This window comes from Aulonocara sp. 'chitande type north' Nkhata Bay, linkage group LG15 (assembly GCF_057382095.1).
Source record: "Aulonocara sp. 'chitande type north' Nkhata Bay isolate Kocher_YH1m ecotype deep benthic linkage group LG15, A_spYH_male_GT1.1, whole genome shotgun sequence".
NCBI lineage: Eukaryota > Metazoa > Chordata > Actinopteri > Cichliformes > Cichlidae > Aulonocara > Aulonocara sp. 'chitande type north' Nkhata Bay.
Window position 1 is genome coordinate 8398602 of NC_141358.1, and position 22744 is coordinate 8421345.

General features: G+C 40.6%; 1 protein-coding gene across 1 annotated transcript; it reads right to left on the bottom strand.

The window, feature by feature from the left end:
• Positions 1-2145: 2145 nt before the first annotated feature.
• lratd1 (LRAT domain containing 1) lies at positions 2146-9184 on the bottom strand. The gene is made up of 2 exons (XM_086264495.1): positions 9028-9184; positions 2146-8592 (listed from the first exon to the last, which is right to left on the bottom strand). The coding sequence occupies exon 2, from the start codon at positions 8553-8555 to the stop codon at positions 7767-7769; it is 789 nt and encodes a 262-aa protein (XP_086120621.1). The 5' UTR covers positions 8556-8592; positions 9028-9184; the 3' UTR covers positions 2146-7766.
• Between the last annotated feature and the right edge of the window lie 13560 nt (positions 9185-22744).

The following is a 22744-nucleotide window of genomic DNA, read 5'->3' on the forward strand; positions in this document are numbered from 1 at the left end:
TGCCTTTTTGTATCTCTGAATTGTTCAAAGTTCAATACAAAACCTGTACAAAAAAAGGAAAAGAAGACAAAGTGATGCAGTCTCTAATTTAAGAGCCATAACAAGTGATGCATTCTCAAATAGATTTTCAGTGAGCTGAAACCAAGTGTGCTTTGGGCTTAGGTATTCCCTGCAGTTTTGGGGTCCCAAAGCAACCTGGTTGGTAATCACTCCTTCCTTCCATCTTTTTTTCCTCATCTTTGAAGATTTGCCTCAACTTCATCATAAACATCAATGTAGCCTTCTCATTATTAGTTATTAATTCTAGCGTATTTTCTTTTTGGAGTTAAGAAAACAGTCAACGGAAAATTTTACAGTTCTGACAAAGAGAAGGAAAACAACACCAAGTTTGATTGTTGCTCACAGCTAGAATTATTTCAGAGTTCACAGATTTTGTTTTCCTTTAATCAGGTGTTTGCAGTGCCCTGCCACCATTTACAGAGCTAATTTCAGAGGATTTTACCTTGTTTGCCTTGCTCATCATCAGACATCATGCTGCTTTTGTGTTAAAGTTATTTACTGTATTAAAGGCAGGTTAAATAAAAGTTGAAATTGATTGTTCTGATTTCAAAAGACTTTTTAAATGTAGTAGAAAGTCAATAAATACTGAGCTATATTTCATATTTTCAAATTGCTATAAAGCATAGAGTTTTTTTATTACCCAGTATTAATAGACCGAATGATTGCTGTTGTAAATATTCAAACACACTGTTTCCCTGGTAAAGCTTCATGCTTGTTGACCAACCTCTCACCCATTAAACAGCCTTTGCAGGACACACACAGACTTAGACACACTCTTTAGTTTTTACCCACACAGACAGAGATGCATGCAGAGATAGGAAGCTCATCACGCCCTCATACAAACTTCTGAAAGGTTAAAAGAAAATCAAAGACACTCTCCCTTTCTGTGAACACAGATTCACTGAAAGCATTATTCAACAGCGTGCAATTGTAGAAGAAAAGAGGAGAATTTTTTCAGGAATAAAGAATAAAGTCATGAAACAGTAAAATATAAACCTTTGCTAAGGAAACACTCTGGAGTAAAGCAGGACAAAAAATGTTAAGAGAATGACATTTAGTAGCGGGAAAGTTGTGAAATGCTCATAATGACATTTACAGTAACCTTTTGCTGTGACTTTTTAAGAAGGGTTAAAACCACAGAGATGGAAAGATGGGGCTGTGTTGGGTCTTTTCATTAATCAAAGTGCCATTGTGCTGGGCCACAGCCTGCGGGCAGTTTCTTTTCTCACTCGTTAAGAAGTGAGAGGTAAGATGACGCCACACGCATAAAACAGTCAGCGCTGCAGGGTGGGCTGATGGGCAAAGCATTTGTCGCTTAGCCGGTCAAGCCAGGGTCAAATCCTGCGGAAACCTATTAGAGCCGCTGAGTTTCTGTTACTTTCTGCCCTCCGCGGGGGAGCTAACAACATACAATCATTAATATACGAGCGGTGCTCTTTTGATAAGAAAGTTTTCACTTTGGATGAATGTTTTATCATTTCCAAAATGCTCATTATTATGTACAAATGTGCTTTTGCAAACCATGACTATGCACAGAAAATACAGACAAAAGCTGTAAATGGGGCAGATTTAATTGCTTTGTAAAAAACGGATTATGAAAAAAGCCTAAAAGCGAATGTGGTGAGACATTGATAAAGACAATTAAAAAAATTTGGTGTTGAGAGCAAACATGAAGGTAATGTTTGTGCAGCGGTACAACCAAATGAATGAAAGGAACTCTACAACATCTGAAACAGCTGTTGACAATATTGTGCTGACATTTAGCGGTCATTGATTCCTGACACTGAGGATAGAGCGATGCAGCTGGAGCAGAACACATATCCTGAGGCCATTTCAGCCCTCAGCTCAGTGAAGAACAGTGAAATGATGGAAAACCTGCACTGAAGAAGTGGCACCGTTGGGTTTTTAGTCATCCGCAAGGTTTTTTTTTGTTCTTTTGCTACTCACATTTAACAACAAACGTATTGCTATACAGAGGACTTAACACTTAACCCATCTGTTTACCATTAAGTTACTTTTAATGAGTACACATATTCAAGCACAGAATGCAATTTAGAGATCCTGTTTTACATGACTATTCCCATTTTAGTCAACCTTAAAATTTGGAGAGGATCCCAATACTTTGAGATTAAACTAGTGCTGTCAGCATTAATCTCGTTAAAATGACGTTAACGCCATAACTGCATCTGCGTTAGCGAGTTACTGCGGATCGGCCCATGCGTGGTGCTCCACGGCGTCAATGCGTTAGCGCGGTTGGCTCATTAATGCGTTAGCAGCGTCCAGGCCCACGCACGGGGTGATCCGCGGTAACTCGCTAACAGAGATTTGCAGCATTGATGCGGTTATGGCGTTAACGTCATTTTAATGAGCACTAGATTAAACATTATCTAAGATACTCATACATGAACATAATCACCTTATAAAAAATAATACGTTGCTATAGATTAAACAACAAGAGTATTGGAAAGCAAAAAAATAAAAAATAGTACATGTTATTAACCTCTTATCCAATTCAATAACCAATCACCAGTTAATTCATTAAGCATCTTTTAGCAAGTGGAAGTCAGATAGTAGTAGTAGTAAAAGAAGAAGAAGAAATAATCGCTTTTGTAGTGTTTTAGGGTAATGTTTCTAAGATTTTGCATGTAATGGAGTATTTTTTAAATGTTGTACAGGATCTGAATATTTTTGCCCCAATAGGCCATTAAATGAACAAATATAAGGGGCAAATCATCACATTGTCTAAGCCAAACATCGCATTGCTTTCTCATTGAAACAAAGAACCTTTCCAGATGACCTTGGCATATTTCAAACAGTCATTTGAAATTTGACTAGGAAAAACTGACATTAACTGACAACAGCGTTTACTCAGTGGTGTGGTAGTGCAGACAAGGGCTCGTGTTTAAACAGAAGTGTTTATTTGCATGTCAGTTGGCCCACCTGTTGTATGTAACCTAGGCGGGGCACAGTTAATGTTTCCATACAAGTCTCCTTCAGTGGAAGAACTTGTTTAGAGGTGGGGCAAGCTTTTATGATTTTAGCAGAGGATTACTGGTTTGCTCTTTGTTCACACAAACTCTGAATGAGAGCAGTGGTTCCTCCTTTTACTTCAAGCCTTCTTTTGTTAGGACGAGAAACACTGGGCTCTCACACTGAATAACACAAACACACTTCTCTGTTTCTCCTGTTAATAAATGACATTTTCTCTTTACATTCAGTGTATTTTACTTGTACTATTCTCTTTTATTTCAATACACGCTGGCCACTTGTTCTTACATTCTGTTTTTTTTGTTTGTTTTTTTGGTTTTTTTTTTACCTTGGTAAGCCTGTAGAGGTAATTTCCTTCAATAATAAGCTCATTTGTTAATTGCAAAAGTGACTGATTAGAAACCTGTAGTGCTTTTGTGATTTCTAGTGACTGTAGGCATCTAATGAACCGATTTACCCACAAAGTTCACGCTGAGGCGAGGGGGCAGGGACGCAAGCAACAGAATGCCAAAAAAGCTCATTTCCCACAGCGTAAAAGTCTCCAAAGACGTGGCTCATAGGGCTTTTGCAACAAGCGCAACAGTTCTTTGTTTTGTTATACTTTTGTATTTGAGAAAGGGTTACAGAGTTTTCTGAAACAGCAAACAGTGAATTTGTTGGCGATGATGTTGAACCATGAATTTAGTGCAGTGGGAATGCAAATATCAGTGCCCATCCTCATCATAATAAAGAAACACTTAAATGTAACACTGTGGCTCACTCATGTTGTTTTTATATTCTGCACCATACACAGAATAAGCTATGATAAGCTTCGACTAAACAGGCTGTATTTGTCAGCAGGATAAAGTCATTGTTGGTATTTTTATTTCATAACATTTGTTGACAAGAAGGAAAAAAGCAGGAAACCAGATTTATCCTTTAAACTATATGGATGCATGGATTTGGCTGCCAATAATGCAGGATGCGGACACTGGGTTTTAAAGAAGCATCGTTCATATACAAACCCGACGTATGTTTAATCAGTCCGCCCCATAATGAAGCACTTTGAGGACACTGATGAGCAGGTTTAGTCTGTAATTCCAATAACAAATGCATTCGGTTTAAATATCAACATGTAGGTGTGGGTTCAGCTATAGTAATGATGCGTATAATATATAAAAAGCAAAACAATTTTACAGCAGATGTTAACAGGAAACCATTGTTACCAACATTTTAACAGCGTGTAAACCATTTGCCACTGCCTCATCTACACCGCCAGCTGTGTTGTTGTTCCGTATGGTGCCCATCTTAAAGAACGGTGGCAGGAGGAGGGAAAAAAAGAAAAAAGATATTCAAATCTACTGGGAGTCCAGACCAGTATCTAGATTAGAGGGAGATCCTCTTAAAGGCATCATGCAGACAGGATAGTCTGTCTTGTTCCCTCCTCCCAGAACATCTCCTCTGAGACCACTGATTTAGCTGGCAGCAGGCTAGCTGGGATCTGCTTTGTCCAGATGCACACACACTGACGACAAACCCCTGTGTGAATTGAAGACATCCATGCCAGGAACAATTGATGGTCTCTAGTGAGTCGGTTTAAGCATGTGTGCATGTGTGTGTGTGTGTGTGTGTGTGTGTGTGTGTGTGTGTGTGTGTGTGTGTGTGTGTGTGTGAGAGAGATGAAAATAGACAGAGAAAAGAAGAGTTAGATTTGTTTGTTATGTGTTTGTCTTACATGACTTGCTATTAAAGCTAACAGTTAGCTTTGAGCCTTAGAGGGTTTGCACAGTCACATAAAAATGCAAGCACACAAAACACCTCAGCGGATACACATCAAAACAGTGTCCATGGTTTCCATAGTGAGAAGGGGTTTACCTTCACTGATGGATAGAAGATGCAGCTCACTGTTGCTACACATGCACACAACACATGTCTGACATACTTACACACACACACCACACAGAGTCATTTGCACACGCAAGCTGGAACACACTTCAGGCAGTTAGGTTTCACACTTTCACATATGTGGTAGACTATATAAAGAGCAGAAACTAATGCACACAAACACAGTGTGATGTCAGATGGCAAAAGCCTCTCCTCGAGCTAACAATGTGGTGCGATGTCTGCCTAAAATGCACATGTGTGCGTGCGCGCGCACACACGCACCCTTGTGAATCTTTCTCTGAGGCCTATTAGTCACAGACCACAAACACACACTCTAACAGTGGCTGCCCCACTACCCTGATTTTTTTAAGCTCACGGGGGATGGCTGACACACTCACACATACATGCGCACACATAATCACCCACCTGAGGCAAGCTCAGTTTACCACAGAGTCTGTTCAAAAACATACTAAACAGCCAGAACACAGAAGAAAGCAAAAACATAAAACAACAGTAAAAAGAGTTTATCTGGATCCATCTGGATTTCATGATCGTTAACAGGGAGAACATGTTTGCCTTTTGTTTGTTTAATTTTAATAAATTTGTAAATGTGCTGATTTCAATTTCAGCTCATTTTTCACACAGATTGGTCCGTTAATGTGGTCTGCAAGGAGTACAATGCAAAACAATTATGGGGAGGTGGTGACAAGTGACAAGTAAATGGATTTCGAGGAAAACAAGAGGAAGCGTGAGAGAAATGTGCCAATAGAATCACAGGAAAGCTGGTACAATCACATATTTAGGACAATAGCTAGAGAAAATCTTCCAAAGGCAACATTTACAAGGCCCACAAGCTCATTAGTTTATCCTTTGACATGAATTCATCTGCAGGCTGACAATGCAACATCTGCACACACACGTACAGGGTGGACATGAGACATTTTCTGATTGGGAATGTCTCCACAACAATCAGTTAAAGCAGTTAAAACATTACACACACACACACACACATCCTGGGTAACCCTGCATACATGCTCTCTCTCTCTGTCGCACACAAACTCTTTGTCTGCCTTTCCCCTCAGTTGGCTTCAGCTAAAACAACTGCAGCTCCTGTTTTCACGACCACGTTGAAAAAAAAAAGTCATAGATAAAATCATTAATACCTAAGGGAGAGCTTAGCTGCTCATTTATACATGCAATTAGAACAGAATCAAGTGGAGGAGACTTAACAAAGGAACACCACACAGAAAAATCTTTCCACAAACCTACTCTCTGGTGTTTCATGGAAGATATTGTTGCTTTTTTGATTTTGTTTTTTTGAGACGTGATTTACCCCACCTTCAGTGATACATCAGATCACAATCCCAAGAAAATAAAGGCACTGTCTGACACTCATAGCAGAGGAGTAATAACAACACTGCAGAGATAAAGGCATTGCAGACTAATACAACATCGGTGCCATAAAAGCACACAGTGTGCTCCATCCTGATAAGAATTATACTATTATACTGTATGGAGGACATCTTGTTTACAATGCAGATAGAAACTATGTCCTACAATGCCAGCATAACTTTACTAATGTGGCTGTATGGCTGGTAAAACATCAGAGAGATCAAAATGTTTGGAAAAGACTGAATAGCAACAGGATAAAATCCACACAAATGAATATAGCCTGTGGACATAAAAAAAAAGGTTTTTTCCCATTGACTTAAAGCAGCCGCCTATACTGCAACTCTCAGATTCTATATGGATTTTTCATAAAGCCTTTATGTGTCTGATGCAAATGACCATTTTCTACCTCCAAATGATGTGGAGATATAAGACGCTTATTTGGCCGGAGGCAGGTCAGAAGGCACTAGAACATCAATAATTCAAAAGTGTGTGTGTATGAGTGTGTAAATGTGTGCATCTGAGAATGTGAGATGGTACATGTGTGTTTATGGGCGACCAAACAACACCTGATAGACCAAGTTCTTATTTTCAAATTTCAACCTCCATTTATTTGAATCCAAAAAAAAAAAAAAAAAAAAGAGAGATCAGGGTTAAATCCACTAAACTGAAATACAAAAATAAGGGACTCAAATCGAAATCAGTATATGAACACAATTTACACATACATCCAGTGCTGTGGAGCAGGATGACAGCATTGTGAAAATGACAATACTTTTGATATGGCAACAGGGGAGCTTGGTCAAGCCAAAATGTTTTGTTTAGGCAACTGCGTAATCAGCTAGGACTGTCTGTGAATTTGTGGCTTGGATCTATGTCGTGGTCTGTCCAGGTTTTAAAGCTAACAGTAAAAAAATAGAAGGGAGACTTCTCGAGAGCCATCCCAAATCCTATCTTTCAACCCCTCCCTCCCTCTCCTTCTGCCGGTCTCACCGTCTGGTCTGCTGCAGCAGGCACCCTATATACAGAAGGGGCCAATTCCATTATCCCGAGAAATTAAACAGAAACCAAACCGAGCCGTGCGCGCAATGTGGGGAGGGGTTGTAAAGGTGATTTCGCTTATCGGGAACAATGAGTTTCTTAGAAATCGTGTGTCCCACTCAGCACGAATTCTAACCAGAATGGGCGTTGTCTGTTTATATGGCCGCGCTCTCTTTTCTCTCAACACTGTATTTTGATGGAAATTCCACAGGGCGCCTTTGGTCCAGAAAAAAAGAAAAGAAATAAAACCCAGGCCCCATCCGTGACAAACAGACAGTCCAACACCAACAGGTCCTTGCACGTGTGCGTCCGTGTGCTTGTGTGAAAGTACGTTATTGTGTGCGCAAAAGTGTGCGTCCGTGCGCTTTGGCAAAGAGGAGGCAGGGAGGGCGGGTGGAGGAGACGATATCAAACGGAATCCCTGATCACTCCTTGCCCCCGTTAACCAGAGAGAGCTCTTTGAGAATTCCACTGGCGTCTACTCGCCTTCTCTCCCGGATCATGTCCTCCAGGCTGCGAAAGACCAGAGTGTGCACCTCGCTGCCGGACAGATGCACTTTGAGGAAGTACTGCTGCTCCGCTGAGTGCGCTTCTCCCCCGGCTTTGAACTCCCGTTTCCCAAAGCGGCACCAGGCAGCGAAACTTTCCGAGTTGGTCCAGCATATCTCCTCGCTGTTCAGGCCCACGTGTCCCGCTGCGTTCTGCATCACTAGGTCAGGGGGTAGCGGCCGATAGCGGTAACGATTATTGACTATTCTCCCGTGGCGGCCGTTGCTGATCTCAAGCAGGCTGTCTTTGCGGATTTCGCCCTTGTGCAGATGAATGATTTGGTCATCCTGCTCGAAGATGACCCAGTGGGGGGCTTGCGCGGTGGCCACCAGCTCCAGCAGGTCCCCCGGTTTGCACATAGTCAGCAAAGTTTTGGCCGAGTACACATTCAAGTCCTCGTTCTCGCGCAGCTTGGAGAAGATGCATTCCTGGGAGCAGAAAGCCGAGTACTCCACCTCGCTGACCGATAAGGGTCCCTCCTCGGTCGGGCTGTGGTCCTTGGTGAATCCGCAGTCAGACGGAGTGCGGTCGTCCACCTCCTCCTCTTCGTCAGAGAAGAAGTAGGCGACGCCGACTCGAAGCTCGTCCTTCTCCAGCCCGGACGGATCCCCCGTGGGCAGTTCGCTGTAGTTGAGGTGGGTGATCCGATCCAGTTGATTTCCCATCAATGACCTGGCAAGGGAGAGGCATGGACTGCGGTGTCTGAGGGGACAGGGAGAGAGCACGGGAATGAGAGCGGGTGTCATAAGCTGTAAAATACGGAATCAAACAAACGTGTTAAACGTTCACACAACAAGACCGTTGTTCACAAACGCTTTGCTACATGTGGATGATTTTGCTCGGTACTGGAGAGAAGTGGAAGAAAGCCCTCAACAGTTCTCAGCACTATACAGAGAGACAGGAAAACTCGAAATAGTGCACTGATGATTTACTGCCCCTTGCCCTCTTTGCACATATGCGTCAGCCACTAATTAGGGCACAATGTATAAAAGCTGAGGTGATTCACGTGCAAACAAAAAGAAGAAAAACGGAACAAGAACGGCAGCTGAAACTGATGAGAGAAACTGCTGTAAATAAAAGGCAACCTGGTGCCTTTACGCATAGCGCATGGCAAGAGAGAGTGAGGGAAGAGGATACCTGTGCGCTCCCAGGGCAAGCGGTTAAATATCCTTGTGGTCCATTAGTACAGAGGGCCGCGCAGTCCCCTGCTCTCCTTCTTTCTTTTTGTTCCTTTCCCCTTTCTTCTCACTCTTATCCCTTACTCTTCGCACCGCTCACTGTGCGGTCCGGCTGTCGTGAGCTCGTGCTTCACTTCTACCAGAGCCACCTCCGTTTAAGTACCAAGGAGAGCTCCGCCTCTCCCTCCGCGCTCCGCCTTTAGGTTGTTTTACTGGAGCACAGTCACGGCTCCATTACCGCCCTGCCAATGAAAAATGCCGAGGAGTATGCCAGTCAATCAGATGATCCAATTAGGGGCGCTTAGGGCGGCTGGCGGCGATAGGCGACTGTTACCGTGGCATGGTTTTTGTTGTCAGAGAGCTGAGGAATTCTCTACATGATCAGCGGAGTCCGCGTATAAGTTCAAGGCAGCAGTCACCTGCGATAACAACTCGCATGCCTCATGAGGAATATATGAGAAAAGTTCAGATTCCTGTGCTCTATAAACATTTCTGCTATCTCAAAAAAATACTCCCCAAACTGCATCCTTATCATATCCATACAGTTACTGCAGGACGTGACAAATGTGTACATCTCTTCCGGAATACAGGAGTAAGTCCCATCCTCCAGTTCCCATGAGCATCTTGTAAATTATTTCCGCATGCCTCACCTGCTTCACTACACTGCATCACTTGTACTCTCATATCTGTCAGTGTGTGCCTGGTAGAGACCATTAAGGGAGGGGCTGGAGGCAGGTGTGTGTGTGTGTGTTTGCGCGTGTGTGTGTGCAAGGCAGGAAGAAAACAAAGGAGCCTACAGAGACATTAATACAAGGTCTACAATATGTTGCTGATGTTGCGTCTAGGAACAAAATATGTCTAAAATGAAAATCATATCAAATTTCAACCCAGCTCACTTTCTGCATATTATATTGTATACTTGCATATTGTGCATGCAAAATAAATGTGCGTACACTTGTGCCATCTCCAGTCTGCGGTGATGTCTCCGTTTTCATCATCACCTCCCAGAACAGATAGCCATCTTGCCATTTATATCAAACCCTCTCGATGGAGTTAATGTTTTCTCTGTATACCTCTGCTTTGGAAATCTGCTTTCTGGTAGCATCTGGAGAGATCCATAGAGTAGCTTTCTTTTTCTTCTCCCAGATGGCTGGAGATAGCAGCTCTCCAGTTGCTAATATTGAACGGTCCTTGGTCTTTGTTTCCGCTGGTGACAGGCAGAGCAAGTGGAGGCTTTTTCACTAAGTGAGATATGATTGTACATATTTACACACTCTCACCCACACAAATAAAGGGCAGGCACACACAGTCACACATGTATTTCCTCCTGTGTGTCTAGCCTGCCATGTGAGAGCAAGAGTGCATGCATCTGATGGATCGCCTGCAGTGAAGCTGCAAGCAGAGTGGTGCAATTCATGATGCACACTATGTAGCCCTTTGTGTGTTTTTATGTACTAGAGAGTTAGAGAAATGCAGTAGCTAAAACATAGCTGCTACGTTTCAAGTATGCTGCCCCCCCCCCACCCCCACCAAAACACACACACACACACACACACACACACACACACACACACACACACACACACACACATAAGGTGTCATGGGACTGTGTGCAACAGCTTTGGCTGCGGTTCCTACAAGCATGTGGTCCTGCCACCTATAATTTACATTGAGCATAAATGAGTTTCCTTTGTAGACACCGCCTCTTCTAGATAGACTCATATACTGTACTCTTTTTCTTTCACTATCTTCTTCTCTCTTCCTCTCTCTTTTACACACACATGCACACACCTAATCATATATGCAGCTGGCGTAATAATATGGCAGGGTGCAGACAGTACTGGAATAACTACTGAGACAGGGTGATATTTCATAACCCCAATAATTGGATACGTCTCTATTCTCTAATTACTAGCTAAATCATGTAAGCCGCGGTGCCATACCACGCAGATAAAACAGACTGACGCACACATGTTCGCGGCCAACTGTCCACAAATTTATGTACAAATGGAGTCGTGTCTACCTCACATGTGAACGATGAGAGACTCACAAACCAGTGTGCACACAAATGCATGTCTGTCTTTTGTAGTTACAACAGCGCAACAGTACATATAGCAGCTCATCCCACTAATGGATCCTGTAGTGCTGTACCCCTGCAAATTGTGACAAATGCGTCATAGTATTATGGACAAAGAGGCTGAGAAAGTTTTCAATATATGCAATATAAATGGAGTGTCTTTTGAAAAAGAAACAACACTACATCAAGTCATAAACCCCTGAGGCACAAAAGGTGTTTGTGTTCATGTGGAGTTGCTCTTGTGGGGTATGGAAAGACATTTTAAAGACCTGCATGCTGTATATCATTTGCTACATTTGTGGCATTTTAGGATTTTATCCTTTAAATGACTAAAATAGCATATAAGAGATCACCTTTTTCTCAGTTTCTCGCTTCAACTAAAACACCAAGGTAGAGGAGAATACAATGTAAGCTTTTTGTGATACTCTATTGATCCCCGCGGACAGAATAATCTTTTTGCTTCGGCATTTCCAGGCAGGTCAAAGACCAGGGTCAGCTAAAGAGCAGTGTCAGGTAAAATTACTACTGCTCTTGGGTGCCAGGTTTTTGTAGTTGTTGGAGACAGCCTGCTCAGTATAAGAAACAGTTAAGTGATTACGTAAAGAGCCAAACATTACATTCTACAGAAGAGTCAGGCAGCGCATAAAGGTTGCAGCTGCATAAAATTACTCAGCAATTACCTTCTCTGTCTTTGTGACATACTGTACCATGTCCCACATGTAAGTGCTGGATGAAAGTTATTTACTTCATCAGTATTACATGTGTATATATTTGGGATTGTTATTGCTGTAATTAATATAATCACTTTGTATTTATTTCAGCCTTAAACTTGTCAACCTATAGTTACTGGGAGATATTGGCAATATGATGTTGGTCTGTAACATCTTATATGTCGCTAAAGGAACGCTAATCATACTAAGACAGACACAAATGACTGCTGCCGTTTTCGGTCATTTATATCACCTGAAAAATATGAAAATATGTGATTATATGAGTATGCATTGCAGTTATATCTTTTCATCATATCATTTCTGACTATACAGACGGTAGGCATTAACACATCATCATCAAAATCCATAATCCTTGTGAAGTTTTCTTCTAGATTATTATTCCTTAATCAGAGCATAATGTTCTAGTGATTGGAAATTGATAGCAATGATTCTTGAGTCTTTCCATAGTTATACACTTGGTTGCACAAAATAAAACATTTACCGTGGCTCCACTGTAGCTACATTAATGTATAGAAATCATACATTTTTAAACATTTATTGAACCTCAGTATTTCTGCTGACAACATTGTTTCAAAGGAACCTGCTCAAAGACATGTTACAACGCAATGAATCAGGATTTCTGTGCATGGTGGATGGTGGCGAGCCATGGAATGTTTGTGAAACTAATCCCTTGGGCAGAGACTGTCCAATGGTGGTTGGACAACCATTAACTATCAGACACAGCAGAGTTGTGGACAGTGGTCAGATACCAACTATAATCTGGTCAGATACCAACAAAGTGTCTGGTGACTGTTGCCTTTTTGTAGCCTTCTCTAAAGCATGAAAGCCAACATGGATTCAACCTTGTGCTTATCTGTTCCAATCTAAACTGCAAAGCATGCCTGACTAATGACCTTACGACTATCAACATTATGTCACAAAGCTAGTAGTGTAGAATTGGCAGCACTTTATAATACAGCCAGTGACGGGCACACTTCCCCTAGAATGAAATATGATTTTTTGTTTTTTATCTGAAATTAAAATTTATAAATTTTCATTTACCTCCAAAAACTGGTAATGGCACTAGAATAAGAAAGAAACAATTTAGTGGGGAACATCATTTAGCAATTTTCCAGGTTATGTTTGATAACCCATGTCATTATTTTCATTCATTTCTCCCGCACCATTTCAGTGACTTCTCCACTTCCAACCTGTGTTTCCTCTTCTATCTTTTGAGATTAGTCCACATATTTTAAAGTCCTGAAAGAGTTTGCTGTTGATATAAAGTCAATAGTGAAGAGGGAGAAGAGGTAAAAAGGACTCAGCCTAATCTTACAACTTGACCCCTTTAAAAAAAAAATCAAGGACTCAGGGGAAAATTGATGTGCTGATGTGTTTCCTGAAAAGCTTTACAGGGTTTGTAGTTTTAAAAGCGGAACTGAAATCACCAAGTCAAATTCTTATGTAATTATATTTGGTTTCCAGATAAGGTGAAGTGCAGGTTGACTGCATTATCTGTAGGCTGGTTTAGACAGTATGCAAACTGTAGCGAATCCATCAGGGGGGCTGTGACTAATTTAATGTGTGCCACCAATTTGTGCTCAGATGTCTTCATTGCCAGCGATGTCAGGACCACAAGCCTGTAGGCTTTAATGTTAGATATTCTTCTTGAGTTCGAAATAGGTTTGGAATTTTTGAGGCAAGCAGGTATCTTGTTGGGCTGAGTGAAGCATTATAGATGTCCATGAAGACTGGAGTCAGTTGTTATGAGCAGTGACTTAGTGAGGGGTTAGATGTGTGGGCTTACTGTTTTGTTTTTCTCCAGTTTAAAAGGTACCATACCTCTGTGAATAGTGGTGAGAGGTTAGGAATAGCTATTTAAAAAAAAAGCACTCAAACTGTCTGGTAGTTCAGGATCTGCCTTGGATGGGGTAGCTTAGTGTCAGCAATTGACAGCAGCTAGATTTGAAAACTGAGGCTGTGTCCACATTGGCAGCGATGCGGTGATCAGAGACCACAGGTCATTTAAAGTCACTAGAGGCGAAATAACTGCTGATGGCACAAAGTGAGTGGGTCACAAGATCAGCTTCTCTCTTAACTTAAGGAGAGCAATTGAAGTGGCTACCAATGACAGCAAAGGATACCGCTGATTGACGAACGACCTGGGAGTAAATACTATAGGGTTACCTAGGCAACCCAACAAGACTGGAACATCGACAAGCCAAAATGGTTCAAAATCTTTCAGCTCCAATATAATGACCAAAGTGGTTGTTCTCCCAGGTCCTCCTGAAAAAGAGGTTTTATTTTAGTCAAGTCAAGTCAAGTCAAGTCAAGTCAAGTTTATTTATAAAGCACATTTAAAAACAACCGAGGCTGACCAAAGTGCTGTACAATAAAATACAAATATAAAATACAATAAAACACAAGTACATAAAACACCTCACTGATAAAACAATAAATTAAAACAATAAGTTAAACCTTGCTAAAAGCCAATGAGAAGAGGTGAGTTTTAAGAGCAGTTTTAAAAGTTCCAAGGCTTGTGGAGAATCTGATGTGAGGAGGTAAACTGTTCCACAGTCTGGGTGCAGCCACAGCAAAAGCCCTCTCTCCCCTAGTCTTTAGTCTGTACCTGGGAACATCTAAAAGCATCAGGTCTGCTGACCTCAAAGATCTCCTGGGGCGGTAAATGCTAAGAAGCTCTGCCAGGTAAGGAGGTGCAGTACCGTTAAGAACCTTAAAAACCAACAGTAAAATTTTAAAATCAATCCTAAAAGCAACTGGGAGCCAGTGGAGAGAGCAGAGGACCAGAGTGATGTGGTCTCTCTTTTTGGAGCCGGTCAGCATGCGAGCAGCAGCGTTCTGCACCAGTTGAAGGCGATGCAGGCAGGAACGATCTAAACCAGCATAAAGGGAGTTACAGTAGTCCAGCCGTGAAGTAATAAAAGCATGGACCACCCTTTCTAGATCGTTCCTGGACAGGTAGGACTTGACTTTAGCTAAAATCCGTAGATGATAAAAAGATCCCTTGACTACGGAGCTGATTTGTTTATCAAATTTAAAAGCACTGTCAAAAGTAACACCGAGGCTCTTAATGGAGGAAGTACATTCGGAAGTTAGGGGTCCCATAAAATCAAAGGAAAGGTCGGGGTCTTTAGGAAGCCCAAACACAATGACTTCAGTTTTACTTTCATTTAGATGTAGAAAGTTAAGAGCCATCCAAGTCTTAATCTCTGGGAGATGACAGGTCACCGAGGTGAACAGAAAAACTCCTGTTATCCAGATAGGACTGGAAAAACTTTAAAACAGTACCTTTCAGACCGACACAGTGTTCTAGGCGGGATAACAGTATGTTGTGATCAACAGTGTCGAAGGCTGCTGTCAGGTCTAAGCAGGAAATTAGCATGCTAGTTTCCATTTAAGATTGCTTCTGACAGAAGCATTTTTAAAAAACTAGAGCCTGCAGCTCTGCTATAACTTTGGAAATAAACAAACATGGAAAACAAAAAAGCATTGAAGATTGGACAGTTATTTTATATTCCTACAGCTGACATATAATGATGTGTTACCTAATGGCTAGCTACTGAGTTGTTGCTAGCCTAATATAAACATATTAGCACACTGAAGACTGAAGAAACTGTTCTCAATGAAAGTTTATATTGAGGGTCCCAGAGGGGCAGAAACAAACACCAATATATATGTCAGGAAGAAGAAGCTGAAAACAGATCAATTTTAAGCTAAAAGAACATCTGATTTGATACATCCATAACAAGAGGCTATCCATTAATATGCGGCTTCATGGTTTGTATTACTTGTCATGAAAACATCCTGATCCTAAGCTTAATGGCCACACTGAAAGGCCTGAGAGGAATTCTTTTATGATGTACTCATATGTTCGGTGCTTGGGACATCATGAGCCCATGGGGTGTTTTGCAAGTCAAGAGTTTTCAAAAACTGAGCTTAAATATCTGAGAAGCTAAGAATGAGTACTTGTTATTTTTAGGGCCTCATTTCTGTTCAGTAAAACCAGACACAGAGCATTGCAGTAGTCAGTTAAAAACATGACAGCTTCAGTCACTGACACTCTGAGCTGGAAGCAGGGCTGATACAAAATCACTTAACAAGTGGAGAGAATGTGAATGACGTTTGAAAACGTCAAGCGGCTACAGTTGCAATAACTGCTGCCGCCAAAGTGGGCAGGACCAGAGTTAAACTTTTCCCAACTTCCATGCAAGCAATTGAAATGTCTATCAATGAGCGTGCAGGAAACGTCTGACTAGCATGTAACCTGGTAGTCAAAACATTAGAGAGTAACCTCGGCAACCCTGGAGCGAATCCTTCCTGTGTGGATGCGGTTTATCTTTTACATATCACACAGTACAGCAGCGGTTCTCAAACATTTGCAGATTAACTATTTTAACCTTACACCCACATACCACAAAAACAATCTCTCCTTTGCTTACACACACACACAAAGCTTTTTTAAACACTGACTATTAGTAATGAAGAAAAACAAGCAACTCCAGTGTGTGACATTTCAGAAAAAAATAAATAAGTAGTGAAGCAAAGTGAAGAAGTGTCCTAAGTTGTCCAAACAAGCTTTATACTGTCAGAAGATATTCTGAGAAACATTGTGACATTGTGGTTTCTTTTCATTACTCACAGCGGTGAAGAATGCAAGCCTAAAATGCTTGGCTTGGTGTTCAGTCTTGTGATATTTGGTGCTTTGGTTTAACCTGGCAGTTATTTCACATACTTCCATGTTTTATTAGTAGTGTAAAGGCAGTTGCACTTTATAACACAGCCCAGTAAATACTTACTGGTAGAGACACTAAATTATCCTCCTAAGACTCGAACTCTTTCATGGCATGGATTTTTAAATTCTCTTTGCTATTTGGGCTGACTGGGACCCGATGAATGTAAAAACAAAGAATTACCAGTTGTTTTTTTTAACCTGATTTTTGTTTCTGAGAAAAATGAGAGCTACATATGAGGACATTTGTTTTACATTTTGATAGAGCAGTCGCAGTATAATGTCCTCGTAAGTGGATATCAGGTCCTTGTAGAGTAAAATTTTGTATTTTGGTCTAGACATCCCGAAATGTGATGTCCACATATGTGGACGCCAGGTCCTAGGAGGTTAAAAGCTTAAAGTGGCTTAAACCTCCAAATCAAATTTCATAGTTACCTTCACTACTGAGGTCACGTTTTTGGTAGCGTTTGTGTACGTGTGTGTCATTCTATCTGTAAACACAATAACTCAAAAAAGTTTTGACAGAATTCTGATAAAACTGTGTCGATGGGGGTCATGTTTACAATCCATTAAAGTTTGACTTACATCCGCAAAAGTCTTCAAGGTCAACTTAACGATTTCTTAGTTGAAAATTGATAAAAAGCCTTATAACTATAATTCTTACAAGTGTGGCGTGTAAAGTCAACATATAAAAAGTACTGTATAAAGATTTAAAATATTATTTCACATTTAACCTTTGACCTCTCCTTCATGGCCAATAGATTGATCTGACAGTCAAAGTGATAGTAATGATATACAGAACTATTTAAAACTGTTTCTTAATGCCATTGTTTTTATTGACAACATTTAAGGTTATTGGAACTGATATATGTGGATGTCTAAAATATTACATTGTTTTGTGTTATTTTCATATTTACATATCAATACTTAGTATCCATTACTTACTCCTACATAATGTTTGTGTAATCATAAACATCTGTTATGCTACCCTTATCTAGTTTTTAACTCGACTTCAAACTTCTTACAGTGAAAAATTAAACGTTATATCAGAGCAAGCACCTTGAACACTGTCATGGGAAAGTGAAATTCACAGAGAAACCCCCGGATCCCCCCACTGACCGCTGCAGCACCGGGCAAACCTCCACCACCCCACTCCTGCTAAACAGGTGTAAATAGACTTAAGAGCGCCAGTACTTACTGCCGCTGAATGATGATGTTATTTATCTGCTGTGTTTTACTTGCATCTATTTGAAAGAGCGAGTGTAAACACAAAAAAATATTTTATTTTATATGCTGGAATATGTAGAAAATAGGTTTGAATCTTAAAAAACTTTCTTCAGGTCAGAGAATGTTGCATATAATTTAAATGATGTTTGATGCAATGTGCATAAAATTAAATGATTAAAACTAATAAGACAATTAAACTTTTTTTTTCCATTTGATTCAATTTAATATGATGGATTATGCAAAGAAAATAGATTTAGACTGTAATGTCTATTGCTTTATTGCGTATTATGGTCATGTATCATATTTTAAAAAGTAATAAAGTAACTAAATTAAAAGAAGATTTGAAAATAAGTAATCAGTAAAGTAACAGGATTACTTTCTAAGAAGTAATTACTAATTAATAGCTAATTACTATTTATAGTGAGAAGTTGGGCCATCCGGGAGGGGCTCAGAGTAGAGCCGCTGCTGCTCCACATCGAAAGAAGCCAGCTGAGGTCGTTCGGGCATCTGACAAGGATGCCCCCTGGGCGCCTCCTGGGTGAGGTGTTCCAGGCAAGGCCCACCGGGAGGAGGCACCGGGGCAGACCCAGGACACGCTGGAGAGATTATATCTCTCGGCTGGCCTGGGAACGCCTTGGTGTTCCCCCGGATAAGCTGGAGGAGGTGGCTGGGGAGAGGGAGGTCTGGGCCTCTTTGCTTAGGCTGCTGCCCCCGCGACCCGGCCCCGGATAAAGCGGATGAAGATGGATGGATGGATGGAAGTAACTTGACCAACACTGCTTACAACGTACTCTGTTTCTTCTTTCCTTTAAAACTTAAGTTGCTACCCCCTTATAAGTAGCTATAAATACTGGTAGAGACACCAGAATAACTTCATTTTAATTTCAGATAAAATACATTGAACTCTATTTAATATGAGTAAAATTACATCCTCAGTTATGGGTTGTTTTATAAAGTGCAACCTAACAAACACATTTATTTAGCATCTTCTCCCACAATCTGTGTGGCCAACTTTGGGAGTCACTGCTACATATGTTGTTTTATGGTGTCTGTCAACTAATCCAAGCTGAAACACATCTGACCGAACTTGACTCCGTTAGTTTTTGTCATCCACTCAACATCAGTAATATGTGTCTCTTCTTTAAGCGGGGCAAAAGGTCAATTTTCCCCCTCACTTTACAACCTATTTCTCATGAGAAAGGAGAAATAGGCGCAGTATAGTTCAGTGGGACTGTCTCTGACTGCAGACTTGCTCTAACAGCATTACAATCTGTATTTCTTTCTAATTTATCTCTCTCTCAGCTACCTTACTTTTGATTGTCACGAGATATTGTACATGAGCCAAAAATGCAGATTAAATATGCAGACAAAAAAAAGGTGCTGGAAATCAGCTGGGCTGTCCTGTCATATTAATTGTGCCATAAATAGAAAATGTTTGCCATCATGAACAAGCATCTGTTCCTCCAAGTAATAACAGACAAACAATTAGAGAGGATGGATATTACTTTAAAAGACAAAGCCAAGAGTTTGGTTCTTTTCCGGAAAGGGCATAAACAGGGCGAATGCGGTTGCTTTTAGTTGCTTTTTGGTTGTTTGACATTATAGCTTTAACAGAAATGTCTAAACATTTGAGTCTTTTATTGGCTGAAGACCCTGGTTCATGTCCAGACAGTCACATATGGTATCAAGCTGTCCCAAGACATCTTGCAATTCAACAAGGGAAGAAATTGGAATAGTTTGGTCACGAAACATTCCTTTTGCCAATATGAAGAATTGAATTGGCAAAAGTGTTTCTGTACAACACCAGTTCCAAGAAATTCTCCCTCAGTGTTTCTCCAGATACAGCCAGAGCTCCTATTGTGATACAAAACAACTTCATTTGTTGCACTGTGTTTGTTTGTTTTTGTGCAACAATGTCCATCTACTATGAATGTGTTTGTGATCGTTAGATTTTGTTGTCAGTCACTTGTGTTTATTTTCTGATTTCTTTTTATTATCAAACATAGGACAGACAGTTTAGTCCCATCTTGAGATTATATATATATTTTAGCTGTATTTTATCAGAAAACTTCAGCGAATATATTCTTGGAAACCGTTATATTTGTGTGTTGGCGGGTGTGCGCGATCCAGTGTGTTCCAACTCTGTCTGTATTCCATTGAAAAGTAGGTCCTCCTTCAGGTTTTATCTGCTCTCCACAGGCAGCAGACTGTGAGTCACTCAGGAGGCCCTATCTGACACATCTGAACCATGGCTGTAGATGTTAACTTCTGCAGATTCAACATCTCCTAGTCCTGCTAGGGTCATTGTGCTCTGAAAAAGAAACACACAAGTATGTAAAAGGTACAAGTCTAAGACTAGACTGACTACTTAAGTTACTAATCTTTGCTTCTACAGTTGGGTCAACAATTTCCAAAAAATTTTGCAAGTTTTGCTCTGTGCACAACTACTGCAGAATTTAAATTCAGCTAAAAAAAGGATTACATGTTTAGGAAATACAGCAAATTCTAAACACAGTCTTCCATTTTCAGAGGCTCAAAAATAACTGGATAACAGACAAGCAGTATCATTGCCAGAAAAGACTTGTTCCCTTGTTATTTCATGAAAAAAAAAAAAACAGTAACGGAGACACAGTATCTGAAGTGGAATCAGGAAGGAATTTCTATTTTATAACTTTTAACTATAAATAGATGCCAGTGCCACTGGCTGAAAGTCCAAAATATATCTATCAAAGAGATATCAGAACCTGTAGGAGTAGCTAGTAACCAAGAGCCTTGTACATTAAAAAAAAGAATGAATACACTGACCAGCTCAATGAAAACAAAAGGCTCCAAACACTACAGTGGTTGGTAAAAGTGGATGATGATGGAATTATTTCTATATTTAAGATAAAATGAGTTAATAACAGCCTTGAGGCAGTTTTGTTGTCAAAGTCTACAGTCAAGAGAAAAACCACTAGTTACACTGAACAATAGAAAGGATTAGATTGAAAAACATTTAAAAAGTGCCTGAATAGTTCTGGGTCACAAGTATTTTTTGGTGATGGGATTGCTGATAGAAGAAACAGGATACACTGTGAAGTGCACAGGGTTGTACTCTGCTCAGATTTAGCCAAATGCTACAAAACTCAGCAGCTCACATTGCAAATGGATGATGATCCAAAGCATACTGCAGAAATAACCCAAGAGTTTATGAAGGCAAAGAAATGGGATGTTCTTCAGGAGCCCAGTCAGTCACCTGATCTCAGCACAACAGAACTTTACAGTTACTGAAGTTCCAACTGAATGCAGAGAAACCACAAACAAGCAGCAACTGAATTTGGCTTACGAGAGCATCTCAAGGGTGGAAACAGCATTTGTGATTATTATGGGTTCTAGACTTCAGTGCAAAGGACTTTCATTCAAGTATTCAAAAACAATTATCCTTATATTTCGGATTATGTTAGTTAGCCCAATTATTTTTGAGCCATTTGAGTAGAGATTTTGTGAAACCCCATCAGTTAAAGCTGAAAGTAACCACTTCAATGACATATTGACTGTTTGATTTAGAATCCACTGTGGGGTACAGAGGCAAAACCAGAAAAAGAAGTGTCTTTATTCAACAGAATGGACCTAACTGTATGTCCCAGGAAAAGCTCTTTCACTAATCACTGTGCCTGTTACCTCACCCAGCTCTTTGCCATCTAATCTCACTAGATAAAGCCTGCCTGTCCTGCTCTGCGCTCCACACTTTACCATCAAGTCAGCACTCATCAGGCTGTCTTGCTCTCTGCTCCCTTTATCAGCTTCAGCTTTGTTCTCCAGCCAGCTCCAGCATGTGCTTTGATTGCTCTCCATCTACTCACCTGTACCTTTCAGGGCCTCCTTTCCACGAGTTCACATCTAGATGATAACTATTTAGCTACTGATAGAATTTACTTTAAAATGGTGTTTGTTTAGGTTTTTTTTGTTGTTGTTGTTTTTTACAAACCTGAAAATGAGGGGAAAAAAAAATCAAATGTGTGTTTTTAGTGTTTACAAGCACCAATTTTCATTTATAAGTGAATAACGTTGTTAGATAACGCTGCATTGTTTGCAAAATAATCATGCTTTCTAATAACTGCTCATCACTGCTGGTGAGCTAAATGCCACTTTTGCTTTTGTTTCACTGCAAGATGGCAGATAAATGCAAAATGGCAACAGCTTAACAGTTACAACACACCAATGTGTCATAAAACAAAACAAACGGTCAATTCAATTCTATTCAGTTCTGTTTATATAGCACCAAATCACAACAACAGTTGCCTCAAGACGCTTTATATTGCGAGGTAAAGACCCTACAGTAATACAAAAGTCACACAACTGAAAAAAATCTATCTAGTACATGAACTCTATTCCCACAAATATCTCTCTCACACCGAGTTTATACTAAATGTATGTCATTCGATCCATTTCCCCCCAAATTGCTGTTTGCTATACGTACAGAACACAGTAATCTTACACTCTCTGAATTCCCTGTAAGAGTTTTTGAGCTTGAAGGAATCTTCAGACAGATTTGATTTATAGACTGATGCATCTAATGCACAATAGTAGCAGAAGGTAATGATGTTAATTCTTTTTGCTGGTCTGCTCATATCAAAGTAAGCAGGCCAGGCCATCACTTGTCCCCCACTGACCCCACCCCCTTGTCTTTCGCTGCCAACCCATCCCCTCTTTTTCACCCTCTCTGGTCGGTGTTGTACATTGGTATGCAGGGTGATGTTGGCCAGTGTTTGCAGGGGAAGGATAAAGCAGTAATCAGTGCCAATGAAGCAGTTCTTGTCCCAGAGCACAAATGTGCCAACATCAGCAACCCCACCAAAGCATGTGTATCAGAAGTGCATGTGAGTCCCCCCTTTTTTTTATGGGAGAGAGCGAGTAGTACCAGTGAGGTCAA

Bases quoted from the DNA above. Each gene is read 5' to 3' on its own strand.
- lratd1 (XM_086264495.1), bottom strand. From the start codon at position 8,555: ATGGGAAATCAACTGGATCGGATCACCCACCTCAACTACAGCGAACTG.